This window comes from Mandrillus leucophaeus, unplaced genomic scaffold, assembly GCF_000951045.1.
Source record: "Mandrillus leucophaeus isolate KB7577 unplaced genomic scaffold, Mleu.le_1.0 Scaffold14, whole genome shotgun sequence".
Taxonomy (NCBI): Eukaryota; Metazoa; Chordata; class Mammalia; order Primates; family Cercopithecidae; genus Mandrillus; species Mandrillus leucophaeus.
The window spans coordinates 3,884,429-3,900,939 of NW_012101365.1; the positions used below are offsets into that span (position 1 = coordinate 3,884,429).

General features: G+C 52.9%; 1 protein-coding gene across 2 annotated transcripts in view; it reads right to left on the minus strand.

Annotated features, from left to right (window-relative positions):
- SSBP3 (single stranded DNA binding protein 3) overlaps positions 1–16,511 on the minus strand; it is a 200,671-nt gene that overhangs the window by 37,857 nt on the left and 146,303 nt on the right. For both annotated transcript variants that reach the window (XM_011973820.1, XM_011973821.1), the window contains one exon: positions 15,351–15,440. In XM_011973820.1, coding sequence (XP_011829210.1) covers positions 15,351–15,386 — 36 coding nt within the window. In that variant the 5' untranslated portion in view covers positions 15,387–15,440. The remainder of the gene's footprint in view (positions 1–15,350; positions 15,441–16,511) is intronic.

Consider the following 16,511-nt stretch of genomic DNA (forward strand, 5'->3'; position numbering starts at 1 on the left):
AGCTCCTCCACACACTGCTCGCCAGCTCCTTTCTTCAGCGCCTGGACTGCGACTGCCATGATAGATAGGAAGACTGAGCCTCAGAGATGTGAGCTCACTGGACTGGTTCCAGGTCCAACCTGCTTCCAAAGTCTAGGCTGGGTCCCTCACACCAAGCTGCATACCAGGGCGAAGGCTGGTCTTGGCTGCAGCACAAAGACCCCAAGAGCACAGCCACCAGGCTGAGCTACAGTCAGCTCAAGAGCCAAACTAGCCTGCTACCTGTTCTTGGAAATTAAGTTCAATTAGAATACAATGTAAATAAAGTTTTATTGGAACACAGTGCAAATACAGTTTTGTTGGAACACAGCCACCCTCACTCGTGTTCTGTCCACGGCTGCTTACAAAGACCTGATGGCCCACAAAGTCTAAAATATTTCCTACCTGTCCCTTCACAGAAAAAGTCTGCAGACCCCTGATTTGGATGATGGTCCTCAAGACTGAAGAGGGAAAAAACTGGAGTCTTCTTTAATTCTCAAGGAAAAACAAAACAGTGCTGCACTTTTATTTTAACCTCACATTTCTCTTGTAAGGCAAATGAAACAAAAGGTAACCCCATTTTACAAAGGGGGAAAACTGAACTATAGTGACATTAAGGCATTAATCATCAGAGCCAAGATGTACGCCACTTAGGACAAACAGAATGAGCATTGGCCAGGCATCGGCACACATGAATTCGGCTGCCACACCAACACCTTCCATGCTCACCAATCAATGAGCCCTGGGTCTCTTGGCCACTGCTCCTGAACACAGTGACAGTGCATCATCAGAACACAAAACCCAGTGCTCACGCCCAGCTAGCTGGTCACAACCCTCCTTGCTGATGGTCTCCCCAATTTCATTCTTGCCACAATGCTGGGGAGGAAGCCCTTCCCTTGTTTGCCAGCACAAATATTCTGGGAGCTTGAATCCCAGCCTTGAGTTCTTTTGGCAGGTTCAAACTGTTTGGACCCTTCCTGTGGTGTGAATTCACAAAGAATTGGATTCTCTGGGGTCATCTCAGGCAGGAAAAGGCTCCACCTCGAATGGCTGTGGTTGGGAAGGGGCAGATAGGTATGAGAGACACGACTTTGCCTCCAGCCACTCAATGCTTAAGGAGGGCTTTCCTGCAGGAGATTCTCCGTGTATGTCCACGTGTATCCATACAACGGGGCACTCTTTTCAAGAACACAGCTCAATATCCAGAACACATGGGCAGAGCCCACCTCTACCCAGCAGTCACTCTAACCGGGCACTAGGTCCCACTACCCTGAGCTAAATGCTGGAGACACGTGAACAAGCAGTATTCTGCCCTTCCCTAAAGAGCTCCAGGCTGGCCAGGGAGACCAGGGTGCAACACTTTAACAGAGGCAGAGGTACCAGTGCACTGGGGAGGAGGAAGCAGTGACCACAGAACAGTCACATTTAGGCAGGACTTGCAGAATGAACAGGTGTCTCCTGGCAGAGAAAAGGAAGGGGATTCTGGACCGCGAGGATGGCATTTATGCAGCCCAAAGGCAGGCTTGGGTGTGGTTCTAGAGGACTTTATGCACCAGATGGTGGGGATGGGACCACCAGGCCAAGGGGAAGGATACTAACATCTGGGGGCTTGATCAAGGAAACAGCAATGCGATCTGTATCTTGGGAATCACATATCTATTCTGTTCCTTTCCAAAGATGTTTCTATGCCCTCTCTCAAGTTGGAAACCTATTAGATCCCCATCTGTGAGTGATTCCTTCCATCCTACCTGCTGCGCTAAGTCACATCCCAGTCCTGCACAGCCAGCTCTATTTAAAAAAAAAAAATTAGAGACAGGGTCTTGCTATGTTGTCCAGGCTGGCCTCTAACTCCTGAGCTCAAGCAGTCCTCCCACCTCAGCCTCCCAAGTGGGTGGGACTACAGGCATGGGCCACCATGCCCATCTCTCAGCCTTCTTTAATGCTGGCACAGAAGCTGGGAATCCTGTGCCCCAGGGGAGAGTCCAGACAGCACCCCTCTCTCTGCCCGACCTCTACTGGTACAGGAAAGACAAACCTGGGGAGGAAGAGATGGGCCCGGAATCCAGACCCACTCCAGTACTCTGGAACATGGGGTGAACGTGGCCTTGCCAAACTGATCCTCTCCCCCCAGAAAAGATTTCCTTTTGCTCTGAAAATGGATAGTGCTGCAAAGACACATTCCACTCCTGCCCGCCGGCCTCCGCCACTGCTCAGGCTCCACTGTTCATCACGACAACACAGCGAAGGTGAGGTGCATATTAAAAAGGCACTGCCTCATCCACCCAGAGAATTCCTGCTCTACTTTAAGCTCTCCTGACACACGGGTGCACACAGCCTTCCTGCCCTGCCCTTTTACCCCAGACAGTTCCAAAAAGCAATGATTCATTATATCCAACTAGGAAGGGGGGCTGCAGGGCCTTAGAAACCACAAATCCAGAATGCCCCTAATTCAACCCCAGTTGCCCACTGAGCAGAAGAGGGCTAAGGATGAAACAGCAAGGTCTGCCCAGTTTTTTCCCTTTTAGTCCTGCAGCCCCCTGGACGACTGGGTGGTTTTTCATGCCTCTTCTTCCCTGAGAAGCTTGGGGAATGGCCCAAGACCTCTTCCTCCGTCCTCTGTTAAGATGAAGCAACAGGATGGAGCAGGGAAGAACCAGGACTCTGGGAGACACAGGTTTGGGAGGTCAGGCCCACGGTCACACGGGCAGGTGCAACAATACCTGGCAAACTTGGCGGAAAATGAGAAGCAGCTCTGTAGTGCTGCTGGAAAAGCCCCAGATTCATGGGGCTTGGAGCCTGGCGTATAGTTCCCTCTCAAACTTATTTATCTCCCTTGTAAAATGCGGTCACCCTACCTGTCTCACAAAGAACTACTAACTGAGATATCAGGAGTCAAGGACTTAGTTCAGCCCTTACCAAGGGTAGCTGTTATTACACCAAGCTGTGGCTCAGAATCTGCCCTGCCTCGTGGAATCCATCAGAAACCGCCTTTCTTTGGCTCAGCGCTCCTTATTACCCCACACAGGGAGCTTATTAGCCGAGGGAGCTTCCCCTCTTGCCTACAACACGTAAGCTGTCCTAATCTGAGCTGGTCTTGGGGTTGGAAGCATGCCCCTCAACAAAAGAAACCCCACCTGATACTGGGTACTCTTCAGCAAACTCCACCAGAGTCATCTGGCCCGAGAAGTAGTCCCCCATTTCTTTTGTCCCCAAAGCCTTTGATGGCCCAGAAGACAGGGGCCAGGTCTCTTCTGCTCATCACTGGACTCTCACATCCACGCTCTCTAACACTGCTGCATTTACAGGTGGGGACACTGTGGTCCAGGAAGGTAAAGCTACTTCCCAAAACAGACTGAAGTTTCTATAGCTCTTGGACCTTTTCTACAACTCCAGAGTAAGTTCCCCGGTATTGGCTACTACAATTAACCTAGCGAAGAGGAACTTAACTAGATTAACACATGTTGGGCACAACATTTTTTGACCTTGAGACAAGGAAAGGCCAAGACTTCGTCGAAGTCTTCTTGAATAAAAGTGACCTGAGAGGGAAGAAGTTTCAAGAAGGGGAGAGGAGAAGGCTACAGCCCATAGAACTCCCCAGTAGACTGATGGAGGGGCAGAGGCCAGGTCTGAGAGCCAGCAGCTCTGGTGCTTGTCCTGTGGAACAATAGCTGGTCCAACAGTGGGGCGAGGGTAGAAGGGCTAGACCACGAAGAGCTCTGACTTCATTCTTCTAATGAAGGGGCACCACTGATAGGAAAAGCACCTGACAGAGGAGAATGAGCCACATGCTCACCTTTGGTTCGCCTAGCCTAGGTCTGCCCTGTGGACTATGACCGCGTGGGGGTCAGAGGCTGCCCTGCCTCCCAACCCTGGGAGCCCAGTGGGGCTGGGCAGAAAGCCGTGGCTTGTGAATGTGTGCTGAAGGAAGGAATGACCAGATGCCAGCCTCTGGGAAGGAGCACTTGTTGGATTTCCCATCTGCCATTCATTCTGACCACACACCTTACGCTGGTATAAGGCATAGCTGATGAACCAGGGAGGGCTGCTTCTGTTTTACAGGTGGGGAACGCAAACTCAAATGATACTCAGGTGAAATTCAGCAGAGAACACAGGCGCACAGCTGAGACGCAGCTCCCCAGGTCAGAGCTGGTCTCCATCAAACTCATGGTACCAAGCCTGGGAGGAAAAGAATCAGAGGCTCCCAGACACACAACACCTGCCTCCCAGCCTCGACCTCCCTGGGCAGCTCCTGGGCAGTGGAGCAGGGCACTAGGAGTCAAGGTGGCAGGGGCTAAGGGAGGTAAATCAGGTGGACAAGATGAAGGGAAGTAACGTGTTAAAGGGTCAAAAAGGGCTTGGTGCTTAGGCATGCCAAATATGTTGGTCAAACTGGAGGGTTAAACACTTAGCTAGCGGATCTCAAAAATACCCAGAACCTCTTCCACACATCAGTGTCACTAAGGCTGTGTCATGCCCCTAAGACTCCCTTCTGGAAAGAGAAGAAACCCTGAGGCAGCTCTTGCTCTTGGGTAAACTGAAAGACCTGGGTCTCTAGAAAAGAACAGTCCCAGACATGCCTACAACAACTCTAAGGTCTCGAGAGTCAACCCAGCACAGACACCAGGTGAGGCTTCACACATATCATCTCACAGCATTCTCGCAGTGGACCTAAGAGGGCAGGGCTATCACTGCCCCCAATTACCAGATGAAGCAACTGAGGTTCGGAGAGGCGAACTGACTTTCTCAAGGGAACCCATGTACCCACCCAGGCTGTGTGACACCAGAGGCCGCCAGGAAGGACAGACCACCTTCACAGAAGGTGAAGGAGGGATGGGACCCAGCACCGGCCTGTCCAAGACAGAAGGGACAGATGGGCTGACTGGCATGCTGGGAGCTCCAGGCTCAGCTGCTGGTCAACACGGATCCTGAAGCCCAGTCATCTTTCCACAGCAGTAATAAACCACTACTGATGTGAACATAGATTTCTGAGTTTCTTTTGAGAGAGGGTCTCACTCTGTTGCCCAGATTGGAGTGCAGTGGTGTGATTGAGGCTCACTGCAGTATCAATCTCCAGGGCTCAAGCCATCCTCCCACTACAGCCTCCAGAGTAGCTGGGACTACAAGTCTATGCAACCAAGCCTCGCTAAGTTTTTTATTTTTCTTTTGTAGAGACAGGGTCTACGTTGCCCAGGCTGGTTTCAAACTGGCCGAAAGCGATCCTCCTGCCTCGGCCTCTTAAAGTGCTGGGATTGGCAGGTGGGAGCCACCATGTGTGGCCTGAATACAGTTTTATATGTATAGTCAATCCTCACCAGAGCTCCAAAAAGGACACAGTATGATTTGCTGCATGATTGTTCCTACAGCACAGCTGAGGAAACAGTGCCTGAAGAGGTTGGGTCACTGCCAGGATCACACTGCCAGCCAAGTGCAGGGTCATCATGCTCCAAAGACCCTGTTCATAGCCATTCTGTGGCCTTCCTGACGCCGAGCTGGGTGCCCTCCCATCCCTATGTGTGTGCCCCTCTACCCCACCACGTCCCCAGTCTCTTTGGTCTTGAGCAAGAAACAAGAGATGGGGCTTTTCTTTTCTCTTTTCTTCTCTGTCTCAAAAAAAAAAAAAAAGAGTCTTGCTCTGTCATCTAGGCTGGAGTACAGTAGTGTGATCTCGGCTCACTGCAACCTCTGCCTCCTGGGTTCAAGCGATTCTCCTGCCTCAGCCTCCCGAGTAGCTGGGATTACAGTCGCGTGCCACTATGCCTGGCTAATTTTTCTATTTTCGTTACAGACGAGGTTTCACCATGTTAGTCAGGTTGGTCTCGAACTCCTGGCATCAGGTGATCCGCCCACATCGGCCTCCCAAAGGGCTGGGATTACAGGCATGAGCCACCATGCCTGGCCTGAGATGGGGCTTCTCTGAGAGAAACGTTTAGAGGATCACAGGCAGGCCTGGCCCAGGAGCTTCATGGATTCTAAGGCCGTCTTTCGGAGAGGGAATGTTTCAGGGAGAGGCTGCCTGGGAGTTAACTTAGGCAGAAACAGGACATGAACCTGACCCCATACTGTGGGTCCCTGCACTCAGAACAGTGCCTCACACTGAGCAAGATGCTGGAACGGCCTCTGACCCCCAGGGCAGTGCCTGGGCCCAGAGCCCAGCCCAGACTCCCTTGAAGGGCAGGTTCCTCCCACAGTGGCATGAGCTTACTCAGGGGGTCTATCCTGATCCATGTCATGCCGAGGCGTGTTATTACAGGATTCTGCTGGAATTATCTTCCTCAAACCTCTTCTGCTACAAGGACTAAGGAATCTGACCTCTTTTTTTACTGAGAAAAACCTCAGTACAATTTGCTGAGAAGGTAGGTGGGGACAGGAGCAAAAAGAGAGTCCACCCCTCAGTCAGCTATGAAGAGACAAAACAAAAGTACTCTCCAGCCCCGCAGGAGTCTCCACTCCCGTCCCCCTGTGAGGGGCAGAAGGACCTCGTGGGGGCAGGGGAAGCAGCCACGGCACCGTGCTGGGAGAGCTGCCAACCTGCGGCAGAGCAGCTTCCAGGCACAGGGAAAAATCACTCCACTCTAAGAAAATGCAAAGTAAAAACTCAGGTCCAAAGGAGAAAGGATAAACCAGCCCAAGCTCTTAATAAGCATGAGGTGAAGGCAGCTACTGACACCCATCCTTCCAGTATCAGATCCACAGAAGCCAGAGTCAGGAGTCAGTTTACAGCCCCACTGAGGGTTCGGCCAGGAGCCGCGGCAAGAACAGGGTCCAGGCCTCCCAAATCCAAGAGGTCAGAGACTCCTTCCCCATTCCCTGCCTCAAAAGGTTAAAGAGGGGAGTGAGAGTCCCATCCCGGGCTTGGGAGGCCAGGAGGAGGTGGTGTGTAGCCCAGCGGGGCTCTGTGGCAAGGGGCTGGCTCTGCATTAGGGGGCAGTCGAGGCCCAAGCAGCCGCTGGGTGCTTTGTTACCGAGCAAATCTCCCAGGCGCTGCCTGCTGATGCATAGCTAACTGGGCAGCAGACATTGATTTATGTTCAACTTTCCATTTCATCAGTGAGAGTTACGGCGCTACATGTGGAGTTCACGTTTTTCACAGGGGGAGGGAGAGGCGGCTCGAGTGTGCAGACACAAACATGTCCACATGCGTGCACACAGGCATGCGTGCACACAGGCACGCACACAAGTCAGGCCCACAACTTTTTTTCCTATTTAAGAGGGAGGGCGACCGGGCTGAGCCAGCCGCCGCTGAGGCAGCCTGGCACGTCAGGAGTAACCTTTTGTCCACTGTTGCTAGGAGCCCCAGTGCCGGTCATCTGCCGCTGGGCAGACGTTAGGCACCAGGCTGGCTGCCGGGCAGGGAGGGGAGCACAGCCTGACCTTTGCAGGGGAGGTGTTGGCAAGCAAAAAAAGGCTTTCTTCCCTCTCCTCTGCCCCAGGCCTCTTTTCACTGGCCAGGAGATTGTGGAGGGCAGGACCAGCCCAGACCCATGTGCTTCAGAGTGGCCAGCACTCCCTCACTGGACAGGGGAGCAAGCTAAGGCCAAGAGAGGGAAGGCTGGCTCCCTGAAAACACACAGGGATTTGGCAACAGGGCTGGACTCCAACCAGAGTGTCCCACTCCCAGGACAGGGGGCTTCAGACTTAAGAGCCTGCAATGGGCTTCATCACAGTAACCAGAGGAGGGGCTGCTGCTCCCAGAGCCAAGCCAGTTTGGAACAGGTGGGGCCTGGGGGTGGGGAAGAGCAGTGGTTCCCCACCTCCAACTGTGGCCTGGAGCCCAGCAGTTGGGGCGCCCCGCCTCCTCTCTAATCCTTCTCAGCAGGGGTGACCCTGCCTTCTGTCAGTCTGGAGGCGGACAGCATGGCGGAGGAGCGGGAGGGGGTGGTGCTTCTGTCCCCTGGAGGAGCGAACACATCCACCCCTGACACAGCACCTCTGTCCTCCTCCCCAGTAGGAGGCCACATCTATAAGACAGACTCCCCCACCTGCAGGGAAGCAGACAGGGCCAGGGGAGGCCCAGAATGGGGAGGGGGTTTTATTCCCCCACAGACAGGCAGTTATCAAGAAGCTGCGGATCCCACAGCCCCATCCAGGCCTGTCTTCCTGAGCAACTGGCCAATTTGAGCCTCAGTTTCTCATCTATACGGTGGGAATGCTATGGTTCTCAGGACTATCTCATAGAGTCAAATGAAATCACAGCAGGGGACAGCTTTTCTAACTTGGAGAGTGCTTCCACCAGCAACTATTAACATAAGAGGGTGTCAGACAGTTCAACTCTCAGGCCTGAGAGCACTATCTGGGATGGGTGGGGAGGGCTAGGCTGGGCAGCCCCAGGTAAGGGGTCTGCTGAGAGAGCAAGCACCAGCCTCGGCCTCTCACCGCTACACCTGCCTCCTGCCCTTGATCTATGCAGGCAGCAAGCTGGGTCTCCTTTAGGTTCCAACATCCACTAGAGGCCACCAGCCACAGGCAAGGAAGCTGCCTTCAGTCTCACCCAGCCACCACTCCTGCTCGGGTCACAGCCACCTCCAGAGGGGACTGCAGCTGGACTCCACACTGGCCAGCCGGCCAAGGGCCCAGCCCCTCCAGGCCATGGAGCCTCTTCCTGGGATTGCGTTGCTCCCCTTGTTAGGAACCTTCCATGGCTCTCCCCAACTTTAAGTCCTTCCTGTGTCTATTCCTGGCTCCATCTCTACACACCAGCCTGCCATCCAGGCCCCTGCCCCAAACTTGCCCCGTCACATCACATCTTGGCACAGGCTCCCTCTCGCCTGGCACACTCCCCCACCCCTATTCACTGCCAACTGCCTCCTCCTCCTCAGTCCAAATGTCAGCCCCTCGGAGAGGCTTCCCCAGACAAGCCATACTGGCTGTGCCCTGCGCCTGGCCCCGACAGTATTCTTCCTGTCAACTTCTCCAGCGTGGCACAGTCACTGCCTGCCCCCTCCACCAGACTACGAGCCCCTTGAGGGCAGGGTCCGTGGCTACCTCTTGGGTGGCTGACAGGTCCCTGCCCTTACACACCATGTCTGACCGAGGGGCTAAGGGACGACCAAGCAAGCCTGTCCAGGTCTCACATGATCCGGGCTTAGCTCCTTCCCCTTGCCCTGCCTTCACTTCACCATCTGTCAGATGGGTAGGGACCCCGGCACCCCGGTAACAGGCTTTGGAAACCAAAAGCAAACAAGGTGGTTTAATTCTTCCCAAGTCTCCACTTGTCACAAAACTTGTCCTCGTCAGCACAGAGAGGCCTTTCCTGCCACAGCAACTTTCTGGCAGGAGGAATGTCCGCTCCCTCTGCTGGCTCCTGCTTCCCGCTGGAGAGCAGGGCAGGAAATGGACAGCATTTGGCTCAGCTTTTGGGAACTGCCCCAGTTGCTGCCAGGGGTATGTTCTCATTTACTGGGCTCTGACCCTCCCTGTGAACACATCACCCACCCCACAGCTCACAGTGCCCAAGGCTCTCCACTGGCATCCTGCCACTGCTTAGTTACCACCACTGTCAAGCAGCTCACCACTTCATCATTAATTTGGCAGATAACAGAAATGTCTTCCATGCAATGATTCAAATTGGCTTCCCTTTTCTCTTCTCTGAAGGACTTGGGATCTGGGGCTGAGGGCTCACAGGGGAATGTCTGAGTACATGGCAGGTTCTCTAGACAGTCATCAGAGCCCTCAGGAGGCTGCCCTTCTCCCAGAGAAACCCCAGCTACTTCTGCAGGAGATGAGGAAAGATTTTGGGTCATGCATATTTCTCTCCCCTCTTACTGTCTGGGTCATATCTCTGGCTCTTGGGCTACACACAGTATTTGCTCTTCCTTGTCCTCTCCCCAAAACTAATAGGAAGGGTTCTCTAGGAACCTCAACATCTTTCTAAGGCTGGTGGGCCTGGCTGGCAGGAATGAGGACTCAACAGAAAGGGATGTGTCAAATACTCCCTACTATCCTTCACCAAGGTGGCAAGTCCCTAATATCCTTCACCAAGGTGGCAAGTATCTAGATGTTCAAAGCATGATGAGCTAAGCTTTTGGCAACAGGAGCTGGGACCCCTCCTCCAGGACTTTTCCAGAGAAGGCAGTCTTTAACCCTGTGACCTCTGCTGGGTCCCTGTCACGCAGCATCCATCATCAAGATGGTCAGCTACTTCCTGTTGGGCGTGGTGGCTCAGGCCTGTAATCCCAGCCTGAGGAGGCTGAGGTCGGCGGATCACTTGAGGTCAGGAGTTTGAGACCGGCCTGGCCAACATGGTGAAACCCCATCTCTACTAAAAATACAAAAATCAGCCGGGCCTGGTGGCGAGCACCTGTAATCCCAGCTACTCAGGAGGCTGAGGCAGGAGAATCACTTGAACCCGGGAGGCGGAGGTTGCAGTGAGCCAAGATCGCCACTGCCCTCCAGCCTGGGTGACACAGTGAGACTCTGTCTCCAAAAAAAAAAAGGTGGTCAGCTACTTCCTGAGCACCGGCCACAGTGCCCAAGTCCCTGTCTCCACGAAGCCACTGGAACAATTGCAGAGTAACTGTTTTGGAACACAGATCTGGCCAAGACATTATCCAGCCCAGAGTGCTGCCCTGGTGTCCCACTGCCCACTGGATCAAGCCCACACTCAACAAGGTCCTTCAACAACTGCCCGGCAACCTCTCCAGCCTCATCTCCCGCTGAGCGCCTGTCAACCATCTCATTCCAGACACCATCTCGGCCAGGGCTGCACTGCCTCCAGGAATGCCCTCCTGATTTCTCAGCTTGGCAGGCAGGCAGGCCTGTCCTCTGTCCTGCCACAGGGCATGGATTACCTGTCAGTCTCTCTGCTAGGCTGGCTGCTCCTGTGGGCAGACTATGGTTGATTCAGTTCGAGCCTGGAACCAAGCCCCATGCCTTGCATATCAGAGATGGCCAATGACAGTCATAACCACAGTCCTTTCTCCATCTGTGATTTCATTTCCCCATCTACAAATGAGAAGCTTGGACTAGATCATGGATGGCAAATAGGACGTGTACCACCACTGACACATTCACGTTCATGGTAGACATTGCCAGTCACTATCTGTTGACAAACAGCTTCAGAATCATTCTCACGGTGTTCTGAGCAGCCACCACACATCAAGCAGAGCTGGCATTTGAATGGAAACTTATTTGCTACTTCTTTAGATAAGAGTTATAGTTTGTCTATCTCCTTTTGGTCTCTCCCACCTTTTCTCTAATTCTCTACTCTCCCTGCTTCCACCGTCCAATCAGATGTGTATCTACATTTGGACTTTGGAGTGTTTGTGGAAGAGCACCCCATGAGGAACCAGGAAATCTGGGTTTAGACTCTGATTACAGCCCCCGGTTAACTTCGGGCAAGTCATTCACCTTTCTGAGTCTCACTTTTCCAATCTGCATGCCTTCTCTGCAGAAACACTGATGAAAATGAAAGTAAGTTGCATGTTTAAAAACACTATGTAACTGAAAACAATTATTGGAATTTAAAAACAAAACAAGAAGAAAAACAGCCTGTACCCAATTCTCAGTTCTCCATGACCCCTGCCCTCTTATGAGTCCCGTTTTGGACTTAGAAATCCTTACTGGACAGTGCCCTCCTTAGGACCACCTTAGGGCCAAGGAACTTAGAAATTCTTACTGGACAGTGCCCCCCTTAAGGACCAAGGAACGAGGGGACCCACCCAGATCAGTGAGACTGGCCAAAGTTAAGCTGGGTTTGCCAGATGTGCAGCCCAACCAAGCTAAGCTGCGTGGAAAAAAACAACAACAACAAAAAAAACGCCACTGTTTGATTATGTAAAATCCATCTGGATCCAAAGCAGAAAATCAAAGTTGGAAGGGCCCTCAGAGACCACCTGGTCCAGCCTGCTCCATCTACTGGTGAGAAAACTAGAGTCCAGAGATGGGGAGCAACTTGCCCAAGGTCACTCAGCAAGTATGCGGCCAAGTCCTCTTTGTCCTTCCCTGCTGCAAAACACCAGAACACCACTCCTGAACTCCCAAGCCAGCTTCCTGTTAGGCCCTCCCTGATCAGAATGTTGGATCTGGTGCTTTGGGGCTGCCTGGGCTCCCGTTCTGTAACGTGAGCAATACAAATAAACTCAGTTCAAACATTTACTGCGTCCTTAGTACATGCCAGGTGCTGGGGATGCCAATATTAGGGCAGTCTTTTTTTTGTTTTGTTTTTTTAAAGGAACTCAGCAGTAGAATGCCGTTGCTAAATTCTACCAACACCCCAAGAAACCCACACTATTCCCCAACAGTGAGGTGTGGTCAGGTCAATTTCCAAGGCACCTCCCTGCCAGACCTTAACCTGCTACCAGAGACATCTCATGCCACGGGACCGGAGAGGTACTGCCTGCCCTGGAAACCTGGACGTGGAAGAAGAGAAAGCTGATGGCAGACCCTCATGTGTGGACGGCCAAAACTTCTGACCCCAGGAGCTGAAGCCTGGCAGTCAGAGGCCTGCAGAAGCAAGGCCCCGTGTTGCTTACTGAGGGACCAGGATGGAGGTGGGCGGCTGCTCCCTCCCACTCAGCCTGGAGGCCTGGGGCTTCTACATTTAGGACCAGCTAGGGGTGAAGTCCTGACCTGAAAACTGGGCTGGCCACCCTAGGCCAGGGTCTGGCCATAGCTGGCTCAGCCATCCCAAGCCGACTCCCTGGTGCAAAGCCATCCCGCGGCAGAGTTTCCTACCCGGGCCTTGGCCAAGCAGGGGAAGGAGTGCAATTGTTGGTAGCAGATAAAATCCTTGATACCATCTCTATTTCCCCTTCTAATATCAGAGTGGCCGCCTGCAATACCAGTGAGGCGCGGGGCCGGCAATCAATAGCTAATACTCCTGTTGTAAGCAGGCCTACTCCGGAAATGGGCAGCCAGTACCTCCTTCCAGAGAGATACCCTTTCCCCTTGGCAGTGACCCCAGCCTGAGCGGTTCAGCATCATGGCTGGGAAGGACCAGGCCAGGTACCTGGCCTAGCCCATCCCCCTGCAAGTGACTGATGGGGAAGTGATGTCGGGAAGTGAGAGAAAGGAGTCACCAACGTCACCCAGGAAGCAGAGAGGCCAAGCCATTGCTCTCTGCTGTCTGCTGGATGACCCTGTCAGCTCTTGATGGCATGCCGTGCCTGGGAAACAGAGGTGACCTCAAGTCAAGAAGGTCCAAAAGTTACCTCTGTTTGATGGTGGCTAGTAATGGCTAAATAAGGACAGGAATCAGTCTTGGCTTTCTGACCACACAACCCAAACGTCACAGGGGAGGGCCCAAGAAGTATGTCTGGAATTAGGCCTTAGCCATGGATGATTATACCAAAGCAGGAAGTTGGGAGCTGCCCACATATCAGGCAGACCTGAGCCTTGTCCTAGAGTCAGGCCAAAATAGAAGTCAATGGCCTATTTTTAAAACATACAACTGGGTATTGTCTACCTCTTTCTACCATAGTGGTCTAATCTGCACCGGACACCCAGATGCCAGCAAGCAGCCTCAATCAGGATGCACACAGATGAAGCACAGTACCTGAGTGGGTCTACCAGACAGGGAAGCCACACCCGCACTGCATCAAGAGCATCCATGGCATGTTGAGCCTAGAAAGAATTCCCAACTGGACAGAATGCCAGTGGGAAAAGGCCCACTGATGGATGTGGGGCGCCATCTGCAGTGGCCAAGAAGATGCCTGCCTTGGTGAGTATGAGCCTCTCACACACTGGCCCCTTGGATTTCCTCCCTGGGAGAAGAACAGCAGCCCCACTGGCTCCTGCCTTTCTTGGACCCATGGGTTTCCAGCATTTTAAGGTCTAACTCTCAACCCATCTTCAATATGTCGCAGCCTTGCCCCAAGCTGAGACCCTGGCAATGCCTGGTCCAGTCCCAACCTGGAGCTCACATACCTATTTCTGGGGCTACGCTCATCTCCACCCCTTGGACAAGGCCCCAGTTTTGGCAGTGTTCTGGGAATGCATACAGATCCACATGTGGCCATCCAATGCTCCCGATGGCCATCCTGCGTCCCTTTCTCTCCTCCTACCACCATCACGTGACCTGCCACTTCTGTTTTTGGGGAACACCTGAATTTCACTGCCGTCCTTCTCAGCTGGTGAGCAGCATGTCCCAGCCCTCTTCTTTCGGGAGTTAACACCAACCCAAATACAAAACCTTGCCAAGTAGAATCATCTTCCAGGTCATCTCTCTCCCAGAGGGAAACCCCTTTAACGTTCCTAACAGATGTCTGTCAGTCTTTGCTCAGACGCATCTAGGGCCAGAGAGCCCCCCGCCTTGATGTGGGGTGAGCCCGGGTGCTAAATTCTGGCCTACACCAAGCAAAAGTGTCTTTGGACTTTGCCTCACTGGTCCTAGTTGTGAATTCTAGGGCTGCACAGAAGAAATTTCTGCCTCCCTTTCCACGTAACAGCTCTTTCCATGTTCTTATCTGGGAGTGCCAATCTTTCAAAAGGTGTGGGGAACTCGGGCGGATTCTCAAACTCAGCTGCCGACAGGCTTGAAAGAATGAGAGATGTTATGATCGTGAGTGTCATCATGAAAGTTCCTTACAGCCCTGCACGCTATACCTCCCTAACATGGCATTTCCCAGTCTCAAGTTGGCTTAAATCACATGAACCACCGGGGAGAAGGTAGACATGGAGGAGGCGGTGCAGAGAGGGTGGCAGCCGCGCCCAACCTGGCAAAACAGAAAGCCCAATTTCACACACCCCAGAAAAAGCCGAACAAGGTGTCTCTTGGAGAAGGCCAGGCTCTCGACCCACGTGGGATCTGTTCCTGCCTGTGGCGGGCAGAGCACGGGCACAGATGCTTGTGGGATGCTGTCTGTGATCACACTCGGAAAAAATCAAGTGGTTAACCAGAGGGAAAGGATTCTGAGACCTGCCAGGATGGTGGGTTTTTGTGTTTTTTTTAGATTACGCCTAAGGTTTGTAGTTTGGACAGGCAAAGTAAACGATGACAACAGCAGCAGCAACAAAACAGAAACAAAGAACGATTTACTGATATTTTTTAAAGCCTTTTGTTAAAAGAAAGCTCCACAGTGGCCTGGGAGCAGCCCCCACCGCCTCCCTGGCCAGGGGCAGACTGTGTCGCGCCTACGAAGCTGGCATGAAGAAAGCAAACTCCAGCAGAAGTGCAGGCAATGCAGGAGGTGTCTGCTCTCCCATCTTTTTCTCCCTCTCAGCTTTTAGAAGGACTGGTGAAAGGGATGGGAAGGGAAGGATTTGAACCAGCATAAAGCAACTGTATTTAGACCATGGCAAACTGAGCTACTTACTTCTCTCCCACCCTCCCACCTGCCCAGGGCCTTGGCCTGGAATATAATGTGGAGCACGAGACCCACGGGCCCCGCACGTACCTGAAAGAAACCTGGCGGGATGGGGCCTCCCGGCATCCCATCGTTGGGGGGAATGTTGCCAAGCACGGGGCTCGGGGCAGCTGCTGCACTCTGTGGAGACAATAAGGCAGAGGGTTAGTGGCCAAACCCCCAACCAGAGACACAGAGTTCTGACCCCTGGCCTCGGCTCTCCCCATCTGCCCGCATTCCCTGTGGACCTTCCTCACAGGCCACTTTCTACTTAAATCCCTCCTAGCATCCCAGGAAGTGTCATGTTCCCGCTGACAGGAAGCAAGTAGGGCTTATACACTCAGACCTGGACTCAATTCCCAGGTGCGGCCCCCACTGAGGAAGCAACCAATTCCGAGGCTCTTTTTCCTCATCTCTAAAATGGGAGGGCCAGGCATGGTGGCTCACACCTAAAATCCCAGCACTTTGGGAGGTTGAGGCAGGGGAATCGCTTCAGCCCAGGAGTTCGAGACCAGCCTGGGCAACATCAGGAGACCCTGTCTCTACAAAAAATAAAAAATTAGCTGGGCGCAGTGGCATACGCCTTTAGTCCCAGTTACTCGGGAGGTTGAGGTAGGAGGACTGCTTGAGCCCAAAAGGTTCAGCTCTATCTCTAATAATAATAATAATAATAATAATAATAATAATAATAAATGGGGGAGCAATGTCCACCATTCAGAGAGGCTGCAAGGACAGCGTGAGACAAAGTGCCAAAGGTACTTCCTGCGGTGCAGAGCAAGGGTGCATGGCCAATGTGCAGTGGCTGCTCCTGGCATTATATGGCCCTGGGCCGTGTCTGCCCACCTACTCTTGAGAAGCTCTTGGCAGGGGAGTGATTTATAAATTTCTGTGCCCTCTGCAAATGGCTGGCATGTCATATAAAGCAAAAGATCAATAAATATCCATGACTCAATGAATAAGTGAGCAGACCAACCGGGAAACACTACTGGAGAGGGTGACGGAGGGCAGAGCGTGTTCTTGGCCCCACAGGGTCCTAGGTGCCTCATGAGAGAGAAGGGCCTCATGAGGTGGGGGGACCGTCATTCCTTTTCTCTTTAAACGCCGCTATTCTGGCATTTGCCTGGTATATCTGCCACAACAAATGCCTCCCAGGGGTGAGCAGACATTGCTCTCCCTAGCCTGGCCTCCTTCCAAAGGATCTGTGTACAACCT